At 43.9% G+C, this 22,418-nt stretch overlaps 1 protein-coding gene across 1 annotated transcript in view; it reads right to left on the reverse strand.

Annotated features, from left to right (window-relative positions):
• Positions 1 to 2,120: 2,120 nt before the first annotated feature.
• The window catches only part of sdc3 (syndecan 3), a 40,942-nt gene continuing 20,644 nt past the window's right edge, over positions 2,121 to 22,418 (reverse strand). The window contains exons 2-5 of the mRNA XM_079570485.1: positions 11,255 to 11,345; positions 7,498 to 8,258; positions 5,638 to 5,824; positions 2,121 to 4,746 (exon numbers count right to left, since the gene is read on the reverse strand). Coding sequence (XP_079426611.1) covers positions 4,580 to 4,746; positions 5,638 to 5,824; positions 7,498 to 8,258; positions 11,255 to 11,345 — 1,206 coding nt within the window. The 3' untranslated portion in view covers positions 2,121 to 4,579. The remainder of the gene's footprint in view (positions 4,747 to 5,637; positions 5,825 to 7,497; positions 8,259 to 11,254; positions 11,346 to 22,418) is intronic.

Genomic DNA, 22,418 nt, shown 5'->3' on the forward strand with positions numbered 1-22,418 from the left:
CTTTGTTGAAATAATAAAGTAGAACTGCCAATGTGAAGATCATTATTCTAACCCAATTAGCAGATAAAACTACTTGAAATAAAGACTAAATGTATTGAAACAAGCCAGGAACATACCAGAACAAGTGAATAGTCAATCATCTCAATGACCTAGATCAAAAGCCCAACTACATCTTAACTCACCAAAATCAGAATTTTAAACTCATCTAGTTGAATACTTTTTGCAGTGGACTGACGGTATTACACTCATACTTTAACAGGAATTTGATCTCTATTTTGCATAATAATAATATTTCTCAAAATCATCATCAGATGTTTTGTGCTAAATGGCCAGATTTGGCCCCCAGGCCTGATGTTGCCTACCCCTGATCTAGGCTCTAGCCATGTATGTATTTGTTGTTGATTTTTAATTGTAATAAACAATATAATAAATAACATATTGGAGACAAATGTTTATTTTTACTTGCATGAACTGTAATAGCTGTTAATTGTTGCCCTGGACTAAGCTACACCATAATTACTAAATAATGAATGGGTGTAACAACATAATTGGTCCCCATAGCCTGTGGTAAAGAAGCCATTTCAGATTTCTCAAATACAGAATAACTTGAATTTCCCAATGCCAAAAAGCTGCTCTGCTGAGAAAATGCCAGGTGTGACTTGTCCTTGGTGAACACAGCAGGTTGTTCCTAATGCTCCCAGCAGATGGGGTACTGAGTGGACCCTGCACCCTTAGCCCAGCATCTGTCTACCCCTGGAGCGATAATGCTTTTGCTGTTTTATACCCCTCCCATTTGAGTGAAGCCCCACAAATCACAAATCCTCCCTGGCCCATGTGCGAGCCACATTATACTGTTCATCATGTCAGCAGCCCACAGCACCAAGCCGTTTTCAGTCTTGTAGTCTTCACAGATCCTCAACAAATGACCTTGGTCTCTATCAATTTGATGCGATGGATATAAACTAGAGACCCTTTTAGACGCTCTCCCTCCTCCCCTTGTTCTGACAAATCTCTCTGGGTAGTCGGTCTAATCATTTCTGATGCAAGTTTAGCAACAACTCCTCCTCCTCTTTCTCCCAGGGCCTCCAGAGTTCAGCCAGTGTAAATAGCCTGGAGATCATATAGACACAATAGCTGTGTCAGTGTATAGAGATGCACAGGGTTGCGTCTAATGTCAGTGGGTCAGTTACGGTATGCCGGCTGAGCTAAAGCTGGTGTGTGATAACACCAGGGCGAGACTTTACGTCTGTCAGAGAGGGTATTTTTTTTCAAATGTTTTACGAAATAACATTTTCCCTGTGAGCAAAGGTTACTTTATCATCTGTCTGCTGCATTTAAGGCCAAGTTCAGAAGGGGAGGAGAGCCCCATGTAAGCCTCCTTGAACCAACAAGGCATTGAAGTGCTCAGAAAACGGCTTGTAATATTAGTTTTTGCAAGAGAAATGTGAAGATCTGTGGGGTCAGTGTCAAGCAGATAAGGAGCTGTATGGGTAGACCAAAAACAATGATAGCTTTATTTACCATTTTACAGACTGTTGTCAATACGATCCAGTATCACATGTACCAACACACAGCAGACTAAATATTTGACCATGATACAGTGGTTCTCAAACTGTGGGGACTTTAAGTGCTCGGGATAATCAGTAGAACTAGTGTTTGCTTGAATTATGTTTTTGCTTTTCTGTTTTTCTAAATATCACCTTTTGGGCCTTTTTGTGTCAGCCTGTCATGGAAAGTCAAATGTTTTCTCAGGTGGCAAGTTTGAGAACCAAAGGTAAGCTTTGTGCACTGATGTGTTAGCAGTGGGATTTGTCTTTTCTTATGAAACACTTTTGTATGCTTCGAAGTGCAAGTCATGGTCAGACGTGGGTGGAGTCGCCTATATAAGTAAGAGTAACGCTGCCTTGAAATAAATCAGTAAAAAGTAATCAAGTATTTTGAGTGCTGCGTAACCGAGCTTTGTAAGTCAAAGACAAAACATTATTTTTATGCTGGGGTACATATAAACCTTAAACATTTGTAGTACTCACAATGGAACAAGTATAACCAAATGTTTGAGTGTTGATTTTTCAAAATAACATTCAAGTTCAAACCGTAGTACAATTTCTGTAAAGTAAACATGTACTTGAGTAGATGTCGCTACCCACTTGTGTGATTACGCTGCTGTCTGTTGTTAAACTGACAGATCTGAATAAAGACAAAGGAGGGATTTACCCATTTAAGGTTTTTTATTTGAACAGAGTGGCGGATTAGTGACAGGGCGGTGGCGTGGAGGATCTGCCTCTCTTCGCTCACTCAGCCAATGACAGAAACTCAGCCTTAAAAAAATGCAAATGTATAAAAACAGGAATGGGAACAGCAAACAGTAGTGCCGCCGATAAGGCTTGACACGCAACACACATACAAAGTCATACACACATGCATAGCTACACACACAGTCCATCCTCTCGCACTCATACACTTTTCTTATTTGGCTACGCAGGCTTAAAGATGAGTACAAACATACATCGACTTTAGAAAAGACAGTACATGTTAAGATCATTCCTGCCCCGTGAAAAAAGTGGCGTGGCATCTGTGTGTCCGTCCCGCAGCGGAGAGACGGACAGACGGAGACAGACAGTGAAGACACAGTCAGTGTGAGAGCAGCTGGCCCACATTCAGCAGTGAACAGAGCAAACACACGTTGACGACAGGCTAGTCAGTGTACACAAGAGTCTGCTGTGAAATATCAAGGTGAAGCTCGCACTCACACGGCGGTGGCAGAGGCGTGTTACCGCTCAGTGGACGAGCACGGCGACTGCTGGGCAAAGTTAGCCGCACTCTCCACCACAGTACATTCGAACTTTGACCCCACCCCAGGTTTGTTTTGGAGTTCACAAAATGCACACTGACATCCACACACACCCAGACTAGTATAGTTTTGACTCCCATGCATTTTTGATCTACAGTACTGAGTATAATAGAAGCTACTAGTCCAGTCGTACTGGTGTGGTTATTGTTACAATCTCTTAGATAAAGCACAACTCCCAAAATTTCACAACCAACCCCTGATTCCTTGTTCCCTCCCCACAAGAGCCCACAGCAGAGAAAGTGACCCCATAAATTCAAATCCAAGGTCTTTTAACTTGTCATAAACTCATGAGGCAAGGTTATGATATGATTGCTGTACAGCAGACCAAGGAATAGAGTATGATGAGTTACTTTCTGCTCAGATTTTTGCCCCACACACGTTCAATTGGGCCCCTCCCGTTCCTGAACAGAGCCAATGGCAGAAAAAATGAAGGTGATGCATGCAGAGTGGGAGGAGTCAGAGCTGTGATGACAGATGCATTTGTGCTTTTTACACAAACAGACCAAACTTTAAACCAACCAGAAACTAACTACAAACCAATGACACACTGAAACCAACAGACCTCTCATTTTACAGGTGAATATCACGACAATGAAGGTTTGGTGTGTGTGTGTGTGTGTGTGTGTGTGTGTGTTTATGTACTGCAGGTACATGTCTGTTGTGTAGCAGTGTGCCGTGTTTAACTTGCTGGCGAGAGCACAGCTCTGAGATAGCGAATGTTATGAATAAAACTCTGAATGGTCATGCAGATGATTAGTGATGCCAGAGAGGATATGCTGTTATTTACATATAAACCTTTTTAAAACTGCTAAATACACATCCTCCTGTTTACTTATTACCACGGTATTACTCATTTTATTACTCACCATCCAGCCCAGACACTGATATATTATTGTCATTATTACTATCTGTAACTAGTCTTTGTACAGCTAAGAGGAGCAGACGGGTCGCCAGCTTTCTGCAACATACAGTGTTTCCACGGCAGCTCCTGGACATGGCGAGGCACGCCACGTTAGAGCAGTATTTTCTGGTTGGCCGAGCACAAAGCGAGAGGTCGGAGCCACCTTCGAGCTGACACCAGGGTGTGTGTGTGGGCGTGCGCACGTGTGAGATTGTGCATGTGTGGGTTAATGTGGCTGTATGGATGCGAGGATGCATGTGTTTGAGCACCAGAGAGACGGAAGGCACAAAGAGACCTTTCCTCAAACCTTTGACCCCGGGCTGTGTGCGGCCAACCAGACGCTCCGTGTGTTTGGGGTGAGGGGCTGCGCTGAGACCACGGCCACCTCTTTGTACCCTTTGTGTCTGCGCTCCCTCGACCCCTTTCGTTTTGTTCATTCGCTCCATAAAAACAGAAGAGGAACTTTTTGTGCTGGAAACACAGGTTAAGAGCTTGTGTTTTGTTTTGTCCTTTTTGTACAAAATAATCATATCATTACATACAGAACAAGTATCTGTTGAATATTAATAACAACATTTACTTTAAAAACATCTGGTGTACGTGGGATTTTTCAGAATATATTTAGATTTTTTTTTTCTTTTTTGTCCTCTTTTGTGTTTTCATTGAAAAGAAAGTCCCATGTCCGTAGAGAGAAAGGCGCTCACAAGTGTGTTGACGGTGATGATGGGACGCAGCAGGAGGAGTAGGACAGGGCGCAGAGTTTCCTTCTCTAAATCTCTCTCTGTCCATCCGTGTGTGGGTGTCTCTCTGGCCTCCTGGGACGAGCATTATGCATAAAACTCCTCTTGCTTGTCTGGTTTCTGGTAGGTCACTGTGGCCTGTTTGGGTTCCTCCAGTGTGTAGCTGCCCTCGTCCTTCTTCTTCATCCTGTACACCAGCAGCATCACCAGGAAAGCGGCGAACAGCGCTCCCACCACGCCTCCAACGATCACGGCTGCAGAAAGTAACAGTAGTTCATTATCAATGCATTATCACTACAACCACACACCTTATTTTCACCCATAAAACAGCTACGGCAGTGCTAGCAGCCTGGCATTCACCGGTCACAATATCGGACCGTTAATGAATTAGCAAGTCATATCGTAGAGGGGAAAAAATGAGAAGGAAAAAGGCAAAGGGAGAGTGAAGTAAAACGCCATTTGTATGATATGCAGGAGTCTTTTTCCATTCAATGTGGTTAGGGTCCTATTACCGGCCAATGCACTTTCACTCGGCACGCTCAAGCGCCCCCTTGACATAACTTCTATATAAATCTACAGCTAGTTACATCTATCACAGGCACACTCTAGTCTAACATCTGTTGCCTCCTGATCTTTACCGATGACCAGGAAATCAGCGAAAACCACGGCCAGCAGTCCTCCAATCAGAACGGCTGAAGGAGAGACAGAGAGCCAGTCAGGTCAGCCCCTTCACTTTATGCTACAGCTCTTCAGGACAAGGAGGAAGGCCACTTGAAAGGGGATTGGATTATGCCAGAGGGAGAAAAGATGAGGAAAAAGCAGGGAGGAGAAAGCAGAGGGGAGGGCTGGCTGGATAATGCAGCGAGGGGAAGAGGATTGCCGTTTCTCACCGGGTCAAAAAGCTTTAAGTAGCGCATTCGGTGGCAAATGTGCCCTTTGTAGACGCGAGGTAATGCAAGTTCATCTAAGCAGCACGTGTAAAGCAAGGGGAAGAATACAGGAGGCAACGGGGTGAAGTAATCGGTTGATCTAAGAGGCGGTTCTGCAGTGGTTCCTTGACAAAGATCATTAATAAAGCTCAAAGCACAGAAGCGGGAGTCTAGTCTGTACGCAAAGTCTCTAAATGTGCTGAAAATGGCCCTTACCTATCAAAACCTCTTTTCTCTCCAGGATGTTCTTCTGTGGTAACTGGGCCGCAGAGCTTCCAGCGTCAACAGTGTTGCCAATCAGATCTGGATCCACCGGCAGACTCCTTCCAAGGTCATTGCGGTTTTCTTCACGAATCTCGAAATCTCCACTTGGACCAGCGACACCCACTTCGTTGTTACTTTCCTGTGAAAAAAAGAAAAGAAAATGTAAAACCCTTGGCAGGAAATTTACATTTAGTGTAATCAGATTTGTTCCATAGAGTGGCCACGTCGACAATTATCCAGACCAGTGCTGGAGTTTCCCAGATTTGGTCTCACTCAGTGCCTGAAAAACAATGAGCTTCTGTGTGTTGCAAATCGGGGAAACTTTCAGATTGTCCAACACATATACAAACTTATGGCAGTTGGAAACAAAGTGGTTCAGCATAAGGAAAATACTAAACGCTGTGAGCTCCTTTGTACCGTTTACAGACCATTTTCCAGGAGTGAGTGGTATTACACTAAAACAAGCTGTGTCAATGCTGTCAAACAATTACATAATGACAATGGTCCCATAAGGAGATCCAAATGGAGGTGCGTCAACACCACAAATGTGCTGGAGCTCATCTAATGGTGCAAAACAACAAAGCCACATGGTCAGCCACCTCCATTTACTTCCATCAGTTAATGGGCCTGGAGTAACTATGCCAGCATTTGTTGAAGTGAAGGAATACTTTTGTTTATGGTTTCATGACTGAAATGAGGTGTGGGTTAGTTTTTTAATGAAAAACCTAGACCATTGAGGGCCAAGGATACAAATTTAAGGAGTCTGTAAATCTTAATCTCTGCACGCCACGTCCTGTAATGTGAGGAAGAGGCTAATGGGGAGTGAATTTACCACCTGGTTTGTATGTCCTTTGTGCTGTTGTGGCACAATCATGACATAAAAAAGACCGTTTTGTGAATCATGTTTTATAAAAGAGTTGCAGAGTCGTACTATGCCATAAAAATGACAAAAATGTGAATTCTACCACTGGGTTTTGGTTTCCCCTTTTATTATCGCCATAAAAACTATGTGATATACACAGAGCCTGTCCACAAAATGACAGTTTATCCAGAAAACTCCCAGGAACTCTTTGGAGCACGACATCCCTGGCTCGGCTCCCGGACCAGCCGTCCTCTAGTCTACGGCATGTCATTGGATTTTTACCTTGTTTATTGTCAATTCTATGGTGCCTGAGAGGCCCGTGTTCGAATTATGGCTCTGGCCAGTTTGCTCCCTGTCAGCCCTTCACTCTGCCTACTGTTTCCTGTCAAATAGAGGCAGGCCACGAAATGCCCCAAACACCCACACACAACACACAGACAAAAGGGCGAATCACAGGCATTGCATCATTTATCATAGTTGTCTGGCACGCATCGAGACACAGACATGACATAATCCGAGATAAAAATGGTAAAAATGTGTTTGTGTAAGGTCTCAGTCGTGCAGGAGTTCTCAATCATAGACAAAAGAACTTTCACTGTCTTTTGCTACGACCTCGGTTGTGTCTCAGACTCATTAGCTTGATAATGCCCTTGATGTTGTGCTCTCAACTTGAGGCGGGAAGACTGCAAATGGAGGGCAAGTTGAAACTAAGGCCCTCATGACGATTCAGTGAAGGGTTTGCAAAAATTGCCTCTTTCATACAACTCTCAAGCCATCTCTTGTTATTGGCAAAAAATCTGACTTGTCCTCAACTTTATCTGTAGTATAAAAGAAGCAATGTTTAGTTGATAATGTAGATTCATGTGACTGGCTGAATTCAGGGAAGACCTGTAACACTTTCAACTTTGAACCATAACTTTATGTAGTCTTCTGCTCGCATTGGCCCTTACCTGCGTTGTTGTGGGCTGCTGTGCTCTCGTTGTGGGCACAGCTGGAGTGGTTGTCGTGGGAGCCCTCGGCCTGAACGGCACCTTGGTCCTGATGGTGGTGGTGGGTGCAGTTGCCGTGGTGATGGGCGTCGCTGTGGTGGTGGGCTCCTGCGTGGGCTCGGCTGTGGTCATGTCGTCCTCTGTGGTGAACTCCGCGTCAAACCCTGCGTACGGCGACGTGGGCTCGGGCGACAGGTACACATCGTCATCCCCATCCTCTGTGGTGCCCAGGTCCTCCGCTCCGGCCGACGGCGCGGGGGTCTCGGCCGTGCTCGTGGCCTGGTTGGTGGCGGTCACTACGGGTGCTGTGGTCGTCTGGGCGGCGGCCCGGATGCGCTCCAGCTCGCGCTCTCTCTCCCTCTCCCTCTGTCGCTCCAGCTCTCTCTCCCGCTCCCTCTCCTTCTCTCTCTCCATCTCGCGAACACGTTCCCGCTCGCGCTCTCTCTCCCGTTCCCGTTCGGCCTGGCGCTCCAGCTCCTTCTGCCGCTCCCTCTCCTTCTCCTCCTTATCCAGGTCCCAGAAGACACCGCTCTCCCCATCGGCCTCCGTGGTGGTGGGCTGCAGCGTGGTGCTGATGACCGTGGGGTCTGGGTTGGGACTGGGCTCTGCGGCGGGGGAAGCAGAGGGGGCGGGGTTCGTGGCCTGGGTGGTGGACAGGATTAGAGGCTCTTCTGTGGTGAAGGACACACTCACGGAGGTCGGCCTCACGCTGATCTCAGGAACTGAAAGAGAGAGACATGGCTTTACAGAGGCTGTGCACTTCTCTCACTTTTATTCCACACAGAAGTGAGGGCCAAAGCAACAACTAATCCCAAAACTTTTTGTTGACATTCATTTGGCTTCCATGCTGTGATATCATATATATTTATCAAGCTACAAGCAAAGAGCCTAATGAGTGTATTCGCAACTGCAGTAGTCATAAATTACACGTACAGTGAAAAAAAGTGACAACCAACAGAGCTAAATAACACAATAACAAGCCAATATCAAATCAAAACTGAGGCTGAACCAGGTCTAAAATAGGACTAAATCATGACTTAAGTGGTTCTATCAAGGACAAAAACAAATAGCTGTTTCTAAATTAAACAAATATAAGCAAACTGAGTACCACCACTGAGTACCAACGGCTTGCATACCCCTACAACAGTTTAAGGTTAAAGGAACAGGCCACCATTTTCTCATGCTAAGATATGTTCTTACCTAAGCTTAGACGAGTTGATGCGTACCTGTCTGGTCTTTGTGCGTGCCCTCAGTCACGCAAAACGACCAAAAATGTCGTTAGCATTTGGCCTCTCCCAATGTATTCCTATAGGTCCAAACGGGGCTGAAGTTGGCAGCTACCACGCTCTTCCACAGTCACGCACAAAGACCAGACAGGTACGTATCAACTCGTCTAAGCTCAGGTAAGAATATATCACAGTATAGAAGAACTGTGTGCTCTCAGTCACGCAAAATGACCAAAAATGTCGTTAGCATTTGGCCTCTCCCAATGTGTTCCTATAGCTCCAAACGTGGTTAGAAGTTAAAAGCGACCAAGCTCTTCCACGGGCACGCACAAAGACATATATCACATGGTATCATCTCATCTAAGGGGCCATTTCCATCGCACTGTCCGTCACTAACAAGCAATGTGATATTGTTTTTAGGGAATATGTAAATAGACACTATTTGTGGCCTTCTTCATGAATATGGTGTAGTTTTACTCTTTAAACCACCTCATTAAACAAATCCAAGATTAGCTCCCTAATAAACTGTCACATTTAGGCGGATTTTAAGCACAGACTAATTTGAAAGTGGAAAATCTGTGCGTTTTTCCTGATTTGACATCTCTTGAAAAGGTTATAAGCCTGAGTGGGAAAAGACGCGCCGCCAGAGCATCAGTAAGGAGTACAGAGGCAGACGCTGCTGAGTAATTCTTTTTTTTTTTTTACTTAAATCTTGTAATACCATTATACCACCTTTCATTGCGTTATAGCGGTGAAGCGCCGTGAGTTGAAAGAGGAACAAATTAAATTTACAGGCACAAAGGCAGGAAAGTTGACAGAAGAGGAGGAGAGGATATTGAAAAATATTGAGTCCAACAATACAATCTTATGTCGTCTCAAAATGCCAAGCAACAGAAACAGGATGTATCACAAAACGCACATCGGTGTGGGTTCAAAACCAGACTCTCTCAGATTGGGGGGGGCTCTGTATCACAGTGTGAGATAAAGCATTCGCCAGGCTGCTGCTCATCCACAGGGGGTGCCTCCGCTGCTGCCGCTACTCTCGCCTGATCTGAATTGTAATTTATTTTCAGCTATCGCGCCGCCTGAACTCGGGGCAGCCCTCGATGAGTCACGCCTAATAAGGGAGTAAGCAGAGGAGCTAGTCGCAGCCAGGACTGAAAAGTAACCTGAATTAAACCAAACTGATTAAGCCTGTAATGCCTGCACGCTGAGCCAAGACTGCAAAAACATAGGTGTCCACAACTGCTGGCGTGTGACGGGCTAATCGCTTGTGGCACATAATCTGATTAAAGTAAATAAGATCTAGGGGAGGCCTGTTTGCGAGGGCGTGTCTGCGTTTAAAGGTGTTTTCCCATAAATCCGTATCAAAACCTGTCTGTCAAGCCAGCTGGCAGTTTGCGTTGTGCGGCGTGCGGAGCGAGCGGCACCTATGAATAGGGGAGCGGGATTCAAGGGCAGCAGGTCAGAGGTCAGCAGATTGAGACCTAGCAGCTGTCAGGTTTAAAAGAATAAGAGCATGTGGTGGCGTGCTGGTCGTAAATGTAGCGGTAAGCCAGAAGAATTTGAGGGGGTTGAGGATCTAATTTTACACAATGCAATGAAAAACAGTTATTGATAGTTTTGCTATTTTAAAAGGGGCTAGATGCAAGATAGGCATTTTATACTCAATACTGCCACCTCAGGTCATACATGTAACAACACCTTCTATATTAAGCTCGTGCATGACGGGCAATTCGGACCGAAATAACACCTTTTTGAGTGACAGTTTTAGAGGCAGTTGTGGTGAACAGGTCTGGGCTCATCCTACACCTTAGGGCATTGTTGGAACATGTAGGGGGAGGAAAATACATAATTTAAACATTTTTTAAACTCCGTATAGTCCATTTAAATATGTAACGCTAGTCATTAGGGCGGCACAATATTTCAGTAAATAATCATTACTCCGGCAATGCAAGAAACACAATGTCTCAAAATCTGCATATTTGCCAACACAGCCTAAAACAAAGATGTATAGAGTTCAGGAAATTCCACAGTTACCATGGAGATCCGCCATCTTTGCAGCTGTTAGCATACATTTCCATTGACAAACACAAGCTAAAAACAGAATAAAAAGTGGAGAAAATAGCCGTGGAACAACTCTGTTAGCTGTGGTGTCAAAGTGTTTTAATGTGAACAATAACTCCAGTGTTTTAACTTTTAAAATCTCCATTAGTTTACAATTGCTGCTAGTTCCATAATGCTTAGCGATACAGCGTCACTTTCCTGAACTCTATAGTGGCTTCAAAATGTGCAAAGGTTCTGTCGAGGCGTGATTTTTCTATTTTTACTGCCGAAGTTTTATTTTCACACAACTGAACAAACTGGGGTGAAATGATTGAATAAAACATAGCAAAATTCAAAGCAGCCCTGTTAGTGATTTTTAGTAATCAAGAAGCAACAAGTGTGAACAATTGGGAGTTTTTGTTCCCTGTTGTGGAAATCAAACTTACATCCAGAGCCGGAGCCCGAGTAGAGGTCTTCATCATCATAGAAGTCATCTCTCGTTGAACCCTCGTCATCGCCGGTCGTCCAAGTCTGCGCCTGTGGGAGAAGCAGGAAGTACAGGCCACAGATTAGAAACACGATTGGGGAATGGATGACTAAGGCGATTGTCGTTACATTGGAAAGGGAGACCACTTGGTAGATTAAAACACACACACAGAGCTTTGTCTGAAGCAGCACTAAGACAGATAGAGGAACATCTGTCTCTCTCTCATCGACCTTACAGCATCACAAATGAAGATTTCAGAAGAAGCTTTAAAATGTTAAACAGGCTCTGTGCAGCTGTGGAGCGCACCTAACCAGACACAAGACAACTGTCCAAACAGAACTGTCAGGAGAAATGCAGAGAATACACGCATAAAACAACTGTTAAACATCAGTGTTTCATGCTAATTTTGTTAGAAGAGAGCGCATGATCCAAAAACCCCACGACGAAGATAAACGCAGATAGAAACTCATTTGAATTCTTTTGCACTACAGCTTTTCTTAACGTTGTGGATTAGTTCAATAAGATTTGGTTTATAAGTAGTTTTAATAGATATTTTTCCCTTCTGTCTTCGTCAGGATATTGCGATGTCTATAATAAAATAACTTCCTCCCGGGATCATAAAAGTAAATCTGATTTGATTCCGTCTGCATAACATTCCTGTTGTACTGTATACCCTTCTCTTGTCCTCACTCTGAGCTTGAGCACATTCGTCATTATTGTATTATCACCATCTAAGACCCTTATAATTATCAAATTGGTTTATTATCATTTTCCTGCTGTAATCCAGGCCTGTGACGTGCAAGTCCCTGTCTGCCTGTGAAGGAGCAGCAGTGGCCTGGTGACCTCTGCCAGGGTCAGGTAAGGCAGATTAGTGCAGCGCGCTCCCAGTTTGAACCTCAGGCTTTGAAGCTGATCCCTCCGCTCCTCATTCATCTCCTTTTTTTTTTCTCCTCCTGACCTACATCAGAGTTTGCTGCAATGTTTACAGAAATCTTGAGCATTTTGCATAATTTCTCTCACACAAGGTCAGCCATTTAGGTATCCGTACTTGAAAGATAACATCTCTGCTTTACAAATTGATGCGGAAAGCTCCTGCAGATTCAGCAGAGTATCAAGCAATGAAAAGAATGTACTAACGGTAAACAAAGAAGCACTTTAAAGGAAAAGTTGCATTACGCTATTCCATACTGTCACAAACCTTAATTAATCCAAAGGCGTGGTTACATAAAAATGGACTTCAGGAAGGACTTTTGGAGTAAAGAACCTTTGTAAAGCCAGGACACAAATCACTGAATGCTAGAACTGACAAGATGAATATTCATGCCACAACTAAGTGATATTTCATAACCTGTATCCATACACATCACTCAAAGCAGTAACATGGTCCTGAATATTTTGCATAAATCGAGAGAAAGGCCTCTTTGATTTTTAGCCATACAAATCTCCACAACGTTTTCAGAAGGCTCCTGCTAAATATGCACACATTCCATGATTGATGTTTGCAGCCGGCGCTATCGGTTTGCTAAGCTAAACCCAGCTGATGTTGATGCAGAACTAATGAGGCTGAAACTATGTACTTGGGTAATGAGTTATAGTTGCGGTCTTTGGCGAATCCTGACGCTTATGAACTGACAATTTAGGTTTCAAACACCAATTGATTTTTCCACTGTATGTATTGGCAACGTTTTTTACAGTGTCCCATCAATTCAGGAGAGAACATTTATGGCCTGTATTATTGTAATCCATCTCTGTCAAGACGAAATAGTGCAAAGCCGTGATGCAAAAAACAAAACAACAAAGGGCAGAGATTTGCTCCAGGTGCCTAGAAAACGGTTCATCCACTGCTGAAAATGTGGCCAAACAAACTTATCTCCTCAGCAATCTTAAGCCTGTCCCGAGGCCGAGCTGCAGCATCTTCCCTCGCCTGTGTCATGTTAATTGTGCACACACACACACACACACACACGCACACACACAGCATACAGTGAGTTCCTCCCTGGCTCCAGACAGTGGAAACCTGATGCCCTTAAAAGCCAATGAAAGCATAATGGAATCTAGGGCCAAGCATCTCAGTCCATCACATCACGGCTTAGGGAGAATCTGAAACGCTATCTGCAACTCCTGAAATGAAATTGACTTGAAGTTGTTGAGCGAACGATGTGGGCTTCCCGAAGTGGAGCGCTGAGTGTGCGTGAAAAGACTTTTCTTTTTTTTCTTTTTTTTTTTTTACAATGGAGGCCGTTGCCATGGGAAACCTTTGCCTCGCGCGCACTGAAATTCCTGTCATAAAATCGGGGAATGAGCACGACGCCAGAACGGCAGTATCTCCTCCGCGCGCAAAGGTGTTACGCAACGGCAGATAAACAACCCCCAAAACATCATCAAAGTCAGCTGGCGCCTGTGGATACCCCCTTTTTAAAGTCCACCCCCCCTCCTGTCCCAGCTCCACCACCACGGCCCCAATCTCCACACTCTGCCAGTCTATCCCCGCATATTTCGTTTCATCTTAAACCCTCTCTCTCTCTTCTGCACTATTTCTTATCTCAAGGCTAGCCCCATTTAATTTGACTTCCAAAAACACACACACACACACACACACCCTATCCCCACAGGACGTTTCCGCAGCCCACCCTCGGGGCAAACGGCTCCTATAGCCTACTACTGTATCCGGGACTATCCCACTGTCTATTTTTAAGCATGTTGTGTGTGTAACTATACGATCTGTGTTTGTCCTTCAGCCTAAATGGGAACATGCAATCAGCGTATATATGCGTCCCGACATGTTAAATTTACGACATGGTCCCTCTAAGTGTGAAGTGGCAGAATGGCGGCCTGTCGTGCGTCACTGTATCTAATTGCATAGTGGATCACGCTGGGCATAATCACAGGCTTTGTTTGCGGTGCAGAGAATGCCCCTGCAGCCTGATTCGTGCGGGTATAACTCTTTATGTGATGTGTTTTTTTTTTTTTTTAAGAAAAGGGGAGCCGATGGGGTCCACGTAGCCAAGTCTGCATTTTGCCTCCGCTCCAGCGGCTATAAACGTCTTTACTTTTACAGCACGCGCCGCGTAGTTAAACCAACCACAGCGAGACTATGCACTCTTGCCTCACCACGTGCCTAACCTGGGGCCAAAATCATCTGTAAGTTGCCCTCAATTTCTCTCCGCAACTGCATTTCGTTCCCGTTGGTTTATAAAAGGAAACTGCAAAAAAAAAAGCAGCCACATGCGTCTGGATTGGAAATGCAGAGGGAATATGGTTTTGTGAAGCACTGCCATCATGGGACTGATTTTAGCCTCGTTTAGTGTTTGATTGTGTCCACATGATTAATATGGGTCTAAACCTGGCTTTGCGTGTTGGACCTGTGTCAGATAGACCTGGTTATGGGCTGGGATTGTGGGGGATAACATTCTAGGAGCATTACGGTTTGAGTGAAGACATATTCAGTGATTTTGAAAACTAATACAAGAATCCTACACATGTCTGAAGATGTATATAAACTACAAGGTTAGTTACCTTATAGAGGCAGGATGTTTGTTTACAGACTATACTGCTAAAATGAGTACAGACTTTGTGATTTCAATTAGAATGCAATCAATTCTCTCAATCAATTTTAATGCTGATGATTTTAATCGTTTCTTGAAATTCCTTAGATTTTTTAAGGCGGCACTTGTTGCTTGAGGTTGTACAATCGCTGACATAAAATCACTATCCGCAAGTATGTAATTTTCTGTGGAGAAATTGAAGACAACATCAAACTGGATGGCACGAAGCAGAGTACAATATACAGCACAAATAAGAGGCTTGTTGGGGCTCATGTTGTGACAAAGACAGCAGGTGTGTCCTCAAAGGACGGTTGTAACGTTAAATGACTCAGGTAGAAATGTGATCCGGAGATGACATCAGGCTCTCCACTATACGTCTGAACACCCGTCTATTTGTGCCAGCTGGATCACTTTACAACCACCGAGGACAGATTTAAACCAATGGTCACCGAGGCTATACCATGACATTAAAGACAAGGGTATGAGCCATTTTAGGGAGTGTAGAAAGAGCCACAATAAACACGTGCTATTATTAAGTCTGGTGGCTGGTTTAAATACAGCTATAGTGCAAAAAAAAAAAGCCTGAGCTGATAGAAAAAGATCTTGCCAAGCTTGTACATGTCAGGTTTGTGGGATATTTTGTATGATTACATTAAGTTTTTTACTTTTCTTTTTTGGTTTTCAAGTCGAGGTCTCAGAAAGCAGACTGAGCCTCACACTTAGGGTTGCCAGCTCCTGTGGCTATAACCAGTTTGGAAATGAACAAGGGACTCCCTTCCTTCTCGTACACAACCCCAGTCCCTGTCGATCGCTCCACTAAAGCTCAGTGGTGACATGTTTAAGGTTCTAAGCTTTCAAATCAGGAATGAGCTGTTCACATATGGCTAAACTTTTGTGTCCTGAGTTCAGAAGTAGTTATATCACCCATAGATTAACCTAAAGATTTTGCTCACTTTAATATGTAAACATATGATTTACCCACAGTGGAAAGAGTAACCAAATATTTCGAGGTCAATGTAGTTACTCAGGTACATAGCAATTTCATTTTGCTTTTCATTGTGTGTAGATTTGGCTGTATGTGTCTGAAGGTTACCCGACCCCTGCCCGTGTGAAAGAGTGGAGGACATGTGTGCGCTGCGCTGCTGTCTGCTGGGATTCACTGCAGTGTGTTTTGTCTCCGGGACCAGCTGAGCTAATACTCGGATGCAGGAAGTGAGATAACAATGGGAGCCCAAGGAGAGGAGACATTGATTCGGCTGAAGTGTGGTAGCTGGTGGAAGATTAGCCTGCAGATATCCGAGTGATCCGAAAATGCTGTTTGATGTTGTTGCCTAGTCTCTGGCTGGTCCGCTTCAGTTTTTGGAGGAGATTCCCCTTTGGGCTAAGCAGTTCAGATAGAGGGCTTCATTGTGATTGACATCAAATGCATTCCTCAGAAACCCGATAGGATGTGGTTGGCTGGCACACATCTCTATTTGCGCACACATTATCAGCCTGCGATACAAGACACACGCACCTCTGTGCTCTGCCACAGGGAAATAATCTGTAATTGTTCTTTTAATACGTGTGATTTTATCGAGGCAAATGTTCCCAACGACTGCGGAGACGCTCTCAAACTGTGAAAGAGTAATTTGAATACTCCCTCTCTGCGCTGTGGCACCATCTGTGGTCCCCCACTCCTCTGTGTCTGTCTCTGCATTTAGCAATCTGTCCATTTACAGCACTGAAGGAGGCAGGGCACCGGGGTCAGCGGCACGAGAGAGACCAGGGAGCGATGAGGCGCTAGAGAGAAGGAGCAAATGGATTCGGAAAAAGCCAACCTCAATACGGCTACGGCTTGACACAATATTGCACTCTTTTTATATAAAAACATTATATTTATGAATGAATATATGTGGGATTGTGTGTGTATTTTTAAGCACTCTAGCATCCTCCGGGAACCCTAAAACATCAATGTACAGGCCAATTAATTTGATTTGCCTTAGTGGAGAAATGTACGGATGACTCATCGTTATGAGCGTCTTAAAATGTGATTAGCAGACTGTATTTTGTCTGGGAAGTTTCCGGAAAATATTAGAAAATAACTGACTGTACAGAAACATCCACCGAAGGCTAAATATATTTTTGACCTAAGAAAAGGCAGCCCAAAGTAGTGGATTGCTGATATAACAAACCTTAATAAGCTAAAGAAAATGGCCATAGTCATAGAGTGTACGTACAGTGTATAAGTCCAAAGAGTTTTCAATCGGCACTATTATATAGCAGCAATAAGCAGTGTCCATCCGACTCCCCTGACGACACAACTGCCTCGCCTTTACAATCGCCACCACTGCACAACAAAGTGACAGCAGCACAGTGTGGGTTCCCCTGTGGGTGCCCCAGTTTCTCATATCAACACAAAACATGCACAAGAGGCTGAAACCTGCAGCTAAAGGTAGTTCTAAGCGAATATCTATTTCCCACTGCGCCTGATCGGTGTTGAGGAATGGATAGTAAAACCCTAATCTAGCATTGTAAGTTGTTGGTGCCGTTTAATGTACCTCTTCCACAGTAGGATAGAAGTTGGGACCAATTAACAGAAACTATATGTTCTTACACTAAAATCAATAACAATTTTCCTCAATTTCTTTGGTATGACACTAGCAGAAAACATGCTTTCACTTTGCAGCGAGATTGTTACACATAAACCAATATAGACTCTCTAATTTGCTTTAACACTGGGTGGTCACATTCCCACTGACACACCAGCTGCACCAATTATAATCAACCGTATAACGTCGTTCTTCACTGAGCGAACTTTCATTCCATTATGGCTTAACAAAACGTCAGAAGAAGTGTTTAAATCCAAAGCCGCCTGTGACATTGGCAAAGCCTTCCGCATGAGCACTTGCACAAAGCCGGACAGACCCGACAGAAATGACATCAGAGCTGAAAATGAGCGCAGGTGAACTTCATGGTCCACTTTTCCTGGTCCTCCCTGCAGTTAGAACTGACTGTAGGAGCTGTGCCCACGCTTCGTAAAACAGCAGCTGATTCACAGCCGACTCGGTGTCTGCGGCTGTACTCTGACAGTCTGACCCGCAACGATAAGGCCTCACCTGTTCGCAAGAGCCACGACCAGGAGGAGCTCTAGGCACTCGTACAGGAAATTACAATGCACTTTTATTTGGATAAACTAGGACACTCCTGTTCCTCCTATAAAACAGGGAAGGTCCGAAAACAATATAAGGCAGGACTTTGCTCTACCTGTCTCCTTCTTTGCTTCCTTCTACTCTAAGTTAATGATATTTCAGGTGAATAGGTGACCCCATGTTGTCTTTGGCATTGTGAATGAGTAGTCATTTTGCTTTCTGTACATCTCCAAGGCATCCATCCAACTAAGTGACCACTGTACCCTGCCATGAGGCCTGCAGCTGTGAATAAGAAAGAGGAGGTATGATTTCTTCTTGCTTTTAAGTGGCTCTCATGCAAATTTCTGCTGCTAGCACAAGTGAGCATTTGACAACCAATTTGCCATCTGTAAAGAAAACTCCCTGAACATTCATTTTTTCCCACACATTTATGGATGATACCAGTCAAGCCAACAATTAGTAGCAGACTGCAGTATGTCCAACACGGTTGCCTTTATAGTACACTAGACTGGCAAAAAATTAGCATGTATAAAGGAAGGATAGAAGATGCTGCGGGCATAAAGCCTAGAGGAAGGGTTAAATGGAGGCAGATGTTTTGCTTAAGGGCACAGCCAAGGGGAGAAGTGGATACTGTATGCCTTTCAAGTCCTAATAAGGAAAATTGCAGTTCTGTTTACTGTTTGTTTATTCCTACGCCCACTCATTTCCGGAGTGGATCCCCAAACCTCTCCACAGTGACGTCTATAATCTCAGTCCATCTTTAGCCTTTCCTCCTCTCCTCCTGCTCTTCCTCAAGCACCAGCTGGGAGTGTTGGACAGTGGCCAGCCCGGGACTCTACACGCACATACAGCGAGGCGTCTGCAGTCGCACATGCTGAAGAGGCAGAGTAGGTTAGCAGGTGATGGCCTGGTTAAGACACCTGCCACCTTCACAAGAGATTAGCACACATAGGCTTTTGCACAGTCACTCCGCTCACTCACGCGCCCTCTGGCACATGAGCTGCGTGCGCACACACACGGCATGGCGTCCCGGCAGGATCTTGTAGTGGTGATGTCAGGCGAGGGGCGAGTGTAAAAACCTCACTGTTTTCACACCTTCATGTTGCGGTCAAGAGTGACAGAGAAGCAGAAATAGACATGTGCTCGGTCTATTTGCTTGACAATGTGTAGCATCAGAACCTATTACTGTTTCATTGAATTATTCTACATAATTCTACATTTTGTATCTAAAATAAATAAGTGTCAAACTGAGAAAACACCCTGCCTATCATGGCGCACAGAGTGGTTCTTAAAGAAGGATTCTGACAGCGTATAAGTTTCAAAATGGGGATGCCATGTAATTGTAACATTTCAGACACTGAGGCAGCGTGAAAGAAAAAGCACAAAATAAGTGCCATGCCTTTATTCCGAAAGTCATCTTCTAACAATGCCGCATTTCTGTCACCTCTTTAAAGTCATGATAAATGTCTCCTCCTGTGAAATAATCCTAATTTTTACCCTCCAGAGCTCTGTCGACGGGATGCCATGAAAAATAACTTCATTTTACAGTGAGATGATCGTTTAGAGTCGGAAGCCTCTTTCACTGTTGCAGCTGCAGCAGGGGGTCACAAAAAGCAGCAGTGTTTAAAAAAAAGGAGAAGCCGCGGAAGAAGAAATGTTATATTATGATTAGCTGTTGATATTAAGTCTTGTGGGAGGCTTTGGTTGCAATGAGGCAATGTTGAATACTGTAAACTGCACATTAACCAAAACAAAAAAATTTAATCAAGACCTACGCCAAGGCAATCTTTAATCACAATGTTATCGATTAGTTAGTTATTAATACAGTGCTTCTCAACTGGTGGGTCGGGACCAAAAAGTGTGTCACGTGTGAACCGTTTCTGCATCTGTTAAAATGAATGTCATCAGCTTGTTTTCTCATCTAATGCTTATTCAACAATAGTTTGTGGGGAATACACTATATTTTGCATGATAATAGACCAAATCAATTTTTATTTGGGTCCCGGCTCGTCCTCCCAGCGTGATGGTGGATCCTGATCATAGACGGTAGAATTTATAGACAGCTTCTCCTCACTCCTCACTTACCATAATGACCACGTTCAAAAGTGACGGAGTATGTTCCTAAAAAGGGCATAAGGGCGGGATCTTCACTGTAGACTCTGGCCTCGCAGGGCGCGTAGTTCGGTCGTACCCACACCCGCGCGATTAGCTCTAATGCTAACGGCCTGTCAATCAAAGTCTGGCCCTCATTAGTATACACATTTTCTAATATGTTTCTTACGAAAACCTGCCTGGTTTCTTTCATTGCAACCCAGCGTCATCACAGGAGCAATATCTAGCTGTAGAAAGTTTTTGAAAATTAGGCACCAGGATTTACAGTCGTTTAGAAAATGTGTAAAGTGCAATGCTAACTAATGGAAAACTAGCTCACATATGGAGGTACTGCAGCAGTTGTGGACAATATCGGCCCCTAGTGTCGCCGTCATAAAGCAGTGCAACCAGCGGCAATTGGTCCTGACAAACCAGTTGAGAACCACTGTATTAGTATATCTAATCTGTGACTCCAAATGGCACAGGAGAGAAAACACTAAATAGGATTGATTTCATTCATAACAATTGTAATGTTCATTTATTCACGATCACAGAAATGTTTTACATGATGTCAGGGTCGTTTGTATTTATGTTTTGGCGTCTCACACACTTGGCCAGATTCTACATGGCTGAAACCAGTCTTCATGAATGTATCTTCAGCCCCTGTCCCCAATCTAGTACGGGCCTCCATAAAGCTCAGAGAATGGTTCCTGATGTTTTGTGCTACTGTACAGCTGAAGGTTTATTCGTCATTACGGTGTCTTTATTAAACAATAGAAGCACATGTTGCCTTTAAAAGGAAACATACATATCCACCTCATTAAAGCTGCAGCACATAAGAGGCTTCTCCTTATATAGTAATCCTTTCATTGCAGCAAAATTAATTACAGATAGATTAGGTTTCTGCCAAACGCATTCTTGATCTTTCTCTCGTGTTTCCCCTCACACTCGCCTGCTCCGAGACCAATGGACCATCACACCGCGAAACCGTAAACACACACAACAGCCAGGAAATACAGAAACGTCTTTCCTCGGCCCACTATATTTAGTCCTTTGGCGGGTTGGCTTCCTGATAGCACTACCCAGACGTATTAGATCTCCCATTCAAAACCAGTGTGAGTGGATGGCATTACATTAGTTTGTTATTCTAGCGTCTTCCTGCCTTAAAGCTCATGAAATACTGCACAAAATATCTGTCTAATATTGCCCTGCTTCATTCAGGTGTAAGAAATGAGCCAAGCGACAAAGGCCCTTATGGAAAGTCACACTTGAGCTATATATACACGTGGATATGGCATAATGGTACAGGCAGTGGCATCAATGTCACAGGCTCACAAAAGAAGATGTGAATAAGTTTGGCCAGAGGGGGCGGGGGGGTATTATTTTTTAATGGTATGACACAAAAGGGGGTTACATTCAGAATAATAATGGGGTCAGGATTCGAACAGACAATCAGTAGCACTTTGACTGAGCACTATGAAAATAATGGGGCTTTGTAACAAAAAAGAAGAGCTAGCAGTTGGCGTGTTCTCAGGGTGGATTAATATTGTTATGGTTATAATGGCAAAGCGGCTGTTTTACAAAAGCCTTTTCTACAGCAAATACTTCATTACTATTTCTTAAGTGCAAATGCATATTAGCGTTATGACCTTGCAGCTTCAGAAACAAGAACATTGTGTCCAAACTCACCACCTGTACGGCAACACGACAGGGACAAGCTTTCTGCCTTGTCATGTGGCACACTGCTACCAACTTGTTTTAATTTCAAGTATTTTAAAAAGTGTAGTGGGGAAGAAAGTACAGTACTTAAGTAAAAGTACTTTGTTACCGACCACTTCTGATTAATTCTCTCTCTTTAATCACACACAGTGCCGCACCTATGATCTGTTACATAAAGTCGCTCCTGTAATATTCATTGCTGTTCCAATATTAAAATGCATGAATAAGCTCTATTTACTCTCCCGCTCTTTGGGGAATCCACAAATGTGTTTTCCTCTTGTGTTGCTGTTGACTGATTTGCAACACAATATTTGAATGTGAGATTGACTTAGAGGTAAACGTGGTCACCAAGAGCATAGTGATATTTAACCTGCAAATGGGCAGCACAAGACACTCTGTCTGAGGTGACGCGTCAGTCTGTGTCTGGACTGGAGCTGAGAGAAAGTCACACATCAACATTTTGAGATGTACGGACAAAACCGAACAGGAGCTAAATATAATACAAGAAATGTCATTAAAAAATCTAGTAATTCATGAAATAAAAAGCATCTTTAAGGCCAAGCTAGGTTGTATACATAAAAGTGCACAAACCATCTCAGACACTTTTAGGGGCAAAAGCAGTTTTAGAAGTAGAGTT

This window comes from Gobius niger (assembly GCF_951799975.1).
Source record: "Gobius niger genome assembly, chromosome: 14".
Taxonomy (NCBI): Eukaryota; Metazoa; Chordata; class Actinopteri; order Gobiiformes; family Gobiidae; genus Gobius; species Gobius niger.